The sequence below is a fragment of the Phaenicophaeus curvirostris genome, chromosome 3 (assembly GCF_032191515.1).
Source record: "Phaenicophaeus curvirostris isolate KB17595 chromosome 3, BPBGC_Pcur_1.0, whole genome shotgun sequence".
Taxonomy (NCBI): domain Eukaryota; kingdom Metazoa; phylum Chordata; class Aves; order Cuculiformes; family Cuculidae; genus Phaenicophaeus; species Phaenicophaeus curvirostris.
Window position 1 is genome coordinate 17,136,087 of NC_091394.1, and position 8,283 is coordinate 17,144,369.

An 8,283-nucleotide genomic window follows, 5' to 3' on the forward strand; every position below is an offset into this window, starting at 1 on the left:
GAAAGGAGGAACCTCCAGCCCCAGCCGCCCCGCGCAGCCCGTGCAGAGCTCCTCGTCCCCGGCCGGCCTCGGCGGGCTCGCTCCTTGCCCAAAGACACGGGATCGCAGGTTCGTAGCAAAGCAGGGAAGGCAGACACTGCATCCCCAGCCTGGGAGTAACGGAGGGCTGAACGGGCAGCTGGCTCTGCGTGAGGGTGTGCCTGGGGTGGGTCTGCGCGGTCCCCCACCGCGTTGTGTTGGGGTGCCAGGAGCAGGGAGGAGCAGGAATAACGTGGAAGAGAGGGAAGCTGAAGACGTTTTGTCCAGGTCTTTCATCTTGACATTTTGTCCTGCTTAGCAACGTGTGGGAGAAACGCCCACTCTGTTTGGGACGGCAGGGCTGGATGTTGGTTACGTAAGGGGTGGTTTTAGTCGTTGTTGTTTTATTGATTACTTTCTGAATCCAAGACTTGCTGGGCCCACGAGGGTTGGGTGATACTGGGATGTAGGGGTTTGAGTGAATTCTCCCAAGGTTCCGGGCTGGTAGATCATCCAGGGGAGGTGTCACGGCTCTGGTGCGCAGCAGCCCGGGGATGGATCTCACTCAGCGGCACTGGGAGCACCCAGTCCCAGCCTTGCTCACAGGCCAGAGAGCAGCTGCTCCTCAGAGAGCCTCATCCCTTCCCTGTTGTCATTGCAGGATCTGCTCCATCCCCTCCCTCCGCTTCAGACGCACCCCGTGAATGCCAGAGCTGCCGATGAGGCATGGCTGAGGGGTGGCTGAGCCACGAGGAGACAGGGAAGGACAGAGGGCAGGAGGGCAGCAGGAGAGACTTGGACGATGTGGACGACAGCCTGCCCAACCTGACGTGGCTGCTGGACTTCTCCATCATCAGCGCTAGCATGGGCAACTCCTCCTGCTGCCCCAGCAGCCCGGACCCCGACAGCTGTCAGGACATCCCCAGCTTTGCTGCACCGTGCTCACCCCTGGGCACTGACCAACTGTGCATGGAAATGCCCCAAACTCCACGCATGCCCATCTCCTCCTCCAGCTGGATGACGGAGCACCACGTTGTGTCCACGAACCCTCAGCTGACGGCGGGTATTGACTACCAGACCAACCCCTACATCAAACCACCCTATTCTTATGCCACCCTCATCTGCATGGCGATGGAAGCCAGCAAGGAGCCCCACGTCACCCTCTCCGACATCTACAAGTGGATTACCGACAACTTCTGCTACTTCCGTCAAGCTGATCCCGTGTGGCAGGTAGGACATTTGAGAACTCTTGCCCTGCCCCATCTCCCCTTATGGCTGGGAAGGGCCTTTCACAGCTTCCATCGTGTAAGAGAGAGCTCAGGGTCATTTTTGGAGTGGAAAGGTCCCCATTGCGCTGTTGGTCCCTGCATCTCCTCTTGACTCTGGAGTGAAGGTGTCTCTGTCTCCCACTTCAGCTTCCTGTAGCTTGCTGCCCTGCTCCATCTCAGAGGACACTCTCCAGCACGGGTGGCTTTCTAGAATGTGGTGGGGCAGGAGGCACCTGGATTGCTCCTCCCTCTGCTCTAGTTATTCCCAGCCCAAATCCAGAGCGTGCCAGCTATCCTGCACCACTGCTCCCCCAGGCAGGGCTGAGCTAAACCTTTCTTAGCCCCCCGCCCAGGAACTGTCCACCACCTCGCTGGGCAAGTGGGTGTCTGGAGGCTATTGAAGCCCACCAGAGAGAAAGGTAGGGAAGCCCTTGGTCCCTCTCCAGGGCCACAGGTGTTCCCCAGACTCCCCGTGCTGGGAAACTTACGGGAGGGACTCTATGGGAGAAGCTGAGTACCAGAATCTTGACTTTCTCTTGCAAACTCATGGCTGGATATTCACCACACTTTTAATTCAAAGTGTTCATTGACAGAAGGAAGAGATGCAGGAGGTACACAAGGTTCTTGCAGGGAGGAAGGATTAATATATTAACCCACCAGGAAATATGGCTGGAAAAGCAGAAAATCCTCTCTTTCTTTCTTTCTCTTCCCCATAGTCTTCCCCCAACCTCCTTTAAGCAGTGGCTGATGAGGATGCAGTGATTTTACCCGGAGCTCCTCTGGGCCAGAAGGCACCTCTGGGGACACACAGGGCTGGGGTGGGACAGCCCCCGTGCCTCTCCAGTTTTGCCCGTCCGGTTTGTGTCAGCCTGGCAGCAGGCAGACATGTGCCTGTATTTTAGCAAACCGCTTTCCCCGCAACACTAACAGGAGGTGTGGGTCAAGCTGGGGATGCGAGGAGGGCCCTGATGGTGCTGTCCACCATGGTGATGCCACATGTTGCCGCTGGTAATGGGGCCACATGGATGTAAAGACCCTCCTCTTCCTCCTGGCTGCAAAGATGCTTCTCCACCAGCCTCCCCACGCAGATAGTTGCGGCACCAGCCGATGATTGTTCCACCTTGTTTTTTTTTCTCTTTTTTCCCAGAACTCCATCCGGCACAACCTCTCCTCAAACAAGCGCTTCATCAAGGTGCCTCGAGAGAAGGACAAGCCAGGGAGAGGTGGCTTTTGGAAGCTTGACCCGCAATACGTTGAGCAGCTCAAGAGCGGTGCCTTCAAAAAGCAGAGGATGCGCCCAGTGCAGATCCACCCAGCCTCCACTGCGAAAGCCCAGCAAGAAGCACAGCGTGGTGCCTCCCTGGCTGCTTCAGCTTGTGCCTCCAATAAAGTCCTCTCTGTCAACCTGGAGTCACAGCTGCTGCTGAAAGAGTTTGAAGAAGGTCTTGGCAACCAGAACTGGAATCCAGTGGATGGCAAAAGAGGGCTCAAGCGCAAGCAGCCCTTGCCCAAGCAAACAGCCAAAGCGTGTCGGCTTTCCAATTCCGCCTTGCTGAGCCAGGAGGAGCAGACCCAGCTGGGATCCCTGAAAGGGGACTCTGACCCCAGCCTGAACAGAGAGGTCTCCACTTTTGGGGATCTGGAGCTCTTATCTCCAGTCAGCCTCAAAACGCTCAACCTGGAGTTGATGGCACAAGGGCACCACTTTGAATGTCCCCAGGGGCCGGAGCAGGTCCTCACTGAGTCCTCCCAGAACAGCCTGAGCCTGGACGAAAGCTTCGTGGCCACTTCTTTCCTGCAGCATCTCTGTGATGAAGGGACAAGCGATCTCTCAAATTCTGCCAATGCGGAGCAGTTGTTTGAAGTCAACGATGCCTCTGTAATAGCGGATGTCAGCAACTGGATCAATCTGGATTCCCTCTTGTAAGAGGCCAGTCACCGATCAAAGCCCACGTGTGCTTTAGCAGGATGCTCCCCCCACGCTACTGGGACTTCCAAGAACTGGATTCTTCACCTCTCCTTCGCTGTAGGTTATTAGAGATAGAGTAGGCATCAGGTAGGAGTGAGCAGAAGCTGTAGTGTCAGTGGTTTGCCTTAGACTTGTTGAGAAGTCAAAGATTGTAGAGAATTTCTGTTTAGTAACAACAGCATTTAGGACCTTTAATGTTAGCCGCAATATTTATTGAGAGAGGTTGTAGCTTATGAATTAATAAAGAAGCCTTTAAAAAATCCCATTATCCTTGTTGCAATTTGTACTCAAATTTGGGGAGGGGGTGGGAGTGTGGAGGTGGGAGAATCATAGAATCATAGAACCACAGAATCGTAGAATACTTTGGGTTAAAGGGACCTTAGAGATCATCTAGTTCCAACTCCCCTGCCATGGGCAGGGACACCTCCCACAAGATCAGGCTGCCCAGGGCCCTGTCCAACCTGGCCTTGAGCACCTGCAGGGATGATGCAGCCACAACTTCCCTGGAAAAGTTCTGCATTTCTTCCCGAGTAAAGCACGAGGCAAGCTGAGAATTGAATATCTTCAGGTCACGCAAGGGGCAGAGCAGGGCCTTGGGCTGTTGCTTTGTCCAGGTGCCACCGCCTGAAGTCCCCTGGGATGCCACCACATTGGTGGGGATAGTGTCCAGTGGGCACAGGGCTACAGGCTCTGGAGTGTGGTGTGGATGTATTTGTCTGTACTGATAAGGCCTCTCTTTATTTGCTGTTCTCATTGTATTTCCCTCTGTTGGGGCCTCCATACGGTGCCAAAGGGCTGCAGAGATTTGTGTGTGATTTCACCTTTTAATGGGATGTTATTTACAATTAAAAAGAATAAATAAGAACAAGACTTTTGCCTCCTTGTTCTCCTCCAGCCCCTCCTTACCCTGTCAGACCCTCTCTCCTGGAGGTGGGGGTCACCCCACCAGCCCAGCCCTGCCTGTACACCCGGCCCGGATACACAGATGCCCTCACCCCGCTCCGCAGCAGCACAGTGATTCCTCATGGGAAAACTGATGCACAAACAGCCAGCTGCGTGACAACGGCTACACGCTCTCTGTGGCACAAGGGTGGCTCTGTCCCGAGGCCTGGGAGCTGCTCCCAGCCCCTGGAGCATCCTTCCCTGTCCCTGCGCGGAGCTCCTGGGCGTGACATGGTGTAAGCACTCGACACTGTCCTTCTGCTCATGCCATGTTCCTACCTGCGTATTCACAGAATCACTAGGTATGGAAAGACCTCCAGGCTCATCTAGTCCAATCATTCCTATCAACCACTAAACCGTGCCCCTCAGCACCTCATCCACCTGCCATTTACATGACTCAATCCCCTCACTGGGCAGCCTCTGCCAGTGCCCAATGACCCTTTCTGTGAAAAATTAGTTGTAGAGAGCAACAAGGTCTCCCCTCAGCCTCCTCTTCTCTATCCCTCCACATGCCCTGTGAAACACAAGTGGCTTTGGAGACCTGGTGGGCACAGGAGTGTGAGCAGAGCTGCACAGAAGCTGCAGAAACAACCAAATCCTTGCAAAATCAACTAAGCTGAGAAGCAGTCAGGCTCTGCCAGGGCTGTGAAGAAGATCACCTCATGCTCAGCTGCTGGGGCAGGCGCGGTGGGGGCAGTGGGTCAAGAGGCAGCAGGTTTGGGAAGCTCCGAGGTGTTTTAACACAGGGTGCGCAGCACAAAGTGCGATCAGCATAAAAGCCCAAACTCTCCAATACTCTGTGAAATCAAGTTTTACTCATTACAACAATAAATGTAATAAATGATTCGTAGGGATTAACAGCGTTAACAGTAACAGCTTTCCAGGCAACTGTCACGGTCCACTCGTGGACGCGTGATGGTTCGTTTCATTTATGGTATCAGAGCGCAAATAATTCAAAGAGTCAAGGGAGTCAAACTTCAATCTAACCTGGCACTTTATTACTTATGCCCGTAAAGCGACGTACGATAGAAAGAGACAGAGAACAAGGAAAGAGATGGGGAGAAGAGGGAAGGAAAAGGGGTTCATGGCTACCACCACGGGTCCCCAGATGGTCCCCACGGGTCCCTTGTCTCTGGGAGACAAGGTCCAGAAGGCGTTCTGCTGTTTTGGTCTTTGATGGAGGTGATCCCAGGGTGGGGGGGTCTTCTTCTGTCTCGGTCTTCTGTTCCCCCCTAATTCAGCTGCTCCAGAGCTGTCTTTTATGCCAGTCAATACACCTGTGACCCACCTTTGCCTGTGGAGATGTGCCTATCTCCACGTAGCAGGCCACAGGTGCCAAGAGAGGAGTGTCTGCAGGTCTCCTCCCCTTGCGCATGTGCTCCTCCTGGCGCCAGTGGTCAACCTGGGGTCTCCCAATGAAGGCCAGTAGTCATCATCACCTTGCACGCATGCTGTGTTGGTTATGGGTCTGTGGTAAGTCCCGTCATTAATCTTCCTGTCTTTTCCTCCTTGCTTCATGGATCTTTCACAATGGTAGGGAGCAAGGAGGTTTGAAGACAGGTACAAAACATTGTTGAGATAAGGAGGAAGGTACAGGTAGTTAGGTACAAAGTATTCGTTCCGTTTGTGATTTATACAGTCAAGTTTGGAGGTTAAAAATGAGAAAATGTTGAGACAGAAATCGAACCTTTGACCAACTCTTACAGCAACGTGCCCAATCATTGCTACAAGAGACCAACCAGGTTCCAGCTTTCATCCAATGGAGGCATTTTCTTGAGGAGAGCTTCACTCCTGCCCGGCCATCCAGGGCCAGCAGCACCGCGCCCACCGCTTCCGTGGTGACGTTGGCTGCTCCCCTAGAGCTCTCAGAATATGGATGTTCTGAGTTGCCAGAGATGAGATGGAGAGCTGGGGATCTTTCTCCAAAACCTGGAGGGCTGCGACAAAGGAAAGAGAAGGGAGCTGAACCCCACCTCTTTGCAGAGACCCTCAGGCATCTCTGCCAGACCTTGCCAGCCCCACCCTTCCCTTTCCCTGGCCGGGAGGAGCAGGTGGGACAAATACCTCGGCTGGCAGCTGTTGCTCAGGAAGGCCCCCAATGCCCCCGAGATGTTCCTCTGCCCTCGAACCCTGAAGCAGGGCAAGGCACAGCAGCTCGCTGCCCAGGCTCTGTCCCCTGCCCCAGCAGCCCCGGCACGCACAGCACTGCCCCTACTCACCCTGGCAGATCTCAGGCAGCTTCTCCTCCCGTTGGTGCCTCAGGTGGCGCGCGGCAAGCCCTAGGCACAGAGCTCTGTCAGCCGCCTGCTCCCCAGCGTGCTCCCAGCAGCACAGCTCCCGGCTCTGCCGGTCTGGCTGCAGCCCCTGCTCCCCCTCAGCAGGGAGACCCCAGGGAAGGGCAGTGCCGGGCTGGGGTGAGGGACTGAGCGAGGCTGCAGCCAAGCCCAGCGTTGTGGGCAGGGGTGGGAGAGGGAGGCACCGAGCCCTGGCTGCCCAGGCCCGTCACGGGGCACCCAGGGCTCTGGCAGCCCCAGGGCTCCTCTTGCTGCCAGCGCAGCGGCGGGGACTGGGGCCAGGCTGCAACAGAGGGACCCCGGGGGCTGTGGCTCACCGACAAACCGCACGGCCGCCTCTCGCAAGGTGTCCTGAGCATCCTGCAAGTATGCCAGGCTCTCGTGCAGGTATTCTGCAGCTCTGCCTTTGGCCTTCACCAGCTGGAGAGAGTAGAGGGGCACAGAGTGTCACGCAGCCTTCCCAGGCAGCTGGACCAGCATCCCCTTTACCCCTGCCACCTCAGGCCATTCCCATCTCCCAGACAGGAGCCCTGTGGCGCTGAGGCACAGAGACAGCTGCAGGCATAGGGGTCTGGAGGTCCTGTGACCCTTCTGTCCCGCTGCCAGGGCCCAGACAGCCTAGGGTCTCCTTCCACACCATGAGAGTGGGGAGGGGAAAGGGGCTTGGAGAAGCAGCCCCGGGGGCTCTGGGCCCAGGGGAAGGGAAGGAGGCTCCAGGCTCTGGGCTCTGGGCTCTAGGCTGGAGCAGAGCAGGAACGGCTGTCCCCTTGTCCAGACTGGGCTCTAGGGCTTGGGGCTTGTCCTCACCAAGTACTCCCCAACTCGGAATATCTGCTGCGTCTGGGTCAGGCGGGTGAGATTTCTCAACTTCAGCAGCTTTGCAGCAACGAGGAGGGCTTCCTGAGCTGCCTGTGGAGAAGGACAGGGGCTGGGGTTCCAGGGACTCAAAGCCCTGGCCTCCAGCACGTGCAGGGACAGCCAGAAAGTCTCTAGGGACTCTCGTGCTCAGGTGTTGGTGGCCATGGACTGCTGCTGAGCCCTGCTGGACCACCTATTGCAGGCGTGGGAGATGTCCGTGCCAGCTTCTCCTTCCTTCCTTTTGATCCTCTCTCTGGGTGCGCTGGAGGAGAGGTGAATGGGGGAAGGAGGGAGAAACAGGAGCCCATCTTCCTCGCCTCTGTGGCAGGAGGCCACAGGAAGGCAGTGGTGGGATCCATGCAGGGAAGCAGGGTCTGCCCCGTCCTCAGTGACTCCAGCTCTTGGACCCTGAGACCACACAGACTCCTCGTGTCGGACTGCCAGCAGCCCTTTTCCCTCCCTGGTGCCCAGGCCACACTTGTGGCATCAGCTCAGCCTTCCCCGCATCCCTGCTCAGGTTCGTAATCTGTACCTTGGCCACGCTCTTGGTCTGGTCACTCATGCGAAAGAACAGTGGGATCAGGCTTCTCCACACATGCTCCTTTGTCTGCTGCTTGTTGTTCCCCACCACCATCTGCATCGCATCTTTGAAGAGGCAGATGGAGAGCTCTCGCAGCTGGCTGCACTCCTGGAAGGGAGGAGGACAGGAGACTTGGAGCGAGAGCCGCTCCCAGAGCAGGGTCGAGGGCAGGGCTGCTGTGAGAGGAGATGCTTTGGAGCCAGACTCCACAGCCAGGAGGGAAAACCCCGGCCCAAATAGCCCTGCGGGACTGGGCTGATGGGCAGTTGTCCTTGCAGAGGGCCGAGCGGTGGGGCTGAGGCTCCCACAGCAGCCTTACATCATCAAAGACCGGCCGGAGCTTCTCCAGCAGCT

At 56.5% G+C, this 8,283-nt stretch overlaps 1 protein-coding gene across 1 annotated transcript; it reads left to right on the forward strand.

Moving 5' to 3' along the window:
• Positions 1 to 744: 744 nt before the first annotated feature.
• LOC138718549 (forkhead box protein J1-like) lies at positions 745 to 3,213 on the forward strand. The gene is made up of 2 exons (XM_069853054.1): positions 745 to 1,248; positions 2,434 to 3,213. The coding sequence occupies exons 1-2, from the start codon at positions 745 to 747 to the stop codon at positions 3,211 to 3,213; spliced, it is 1,284 nt and encodes a 427-aa protein (XP_069709155.1).
• The last annotated feature ends 5,070 nt before the right edge of the window (positions 3,214 to 8,283 follow it).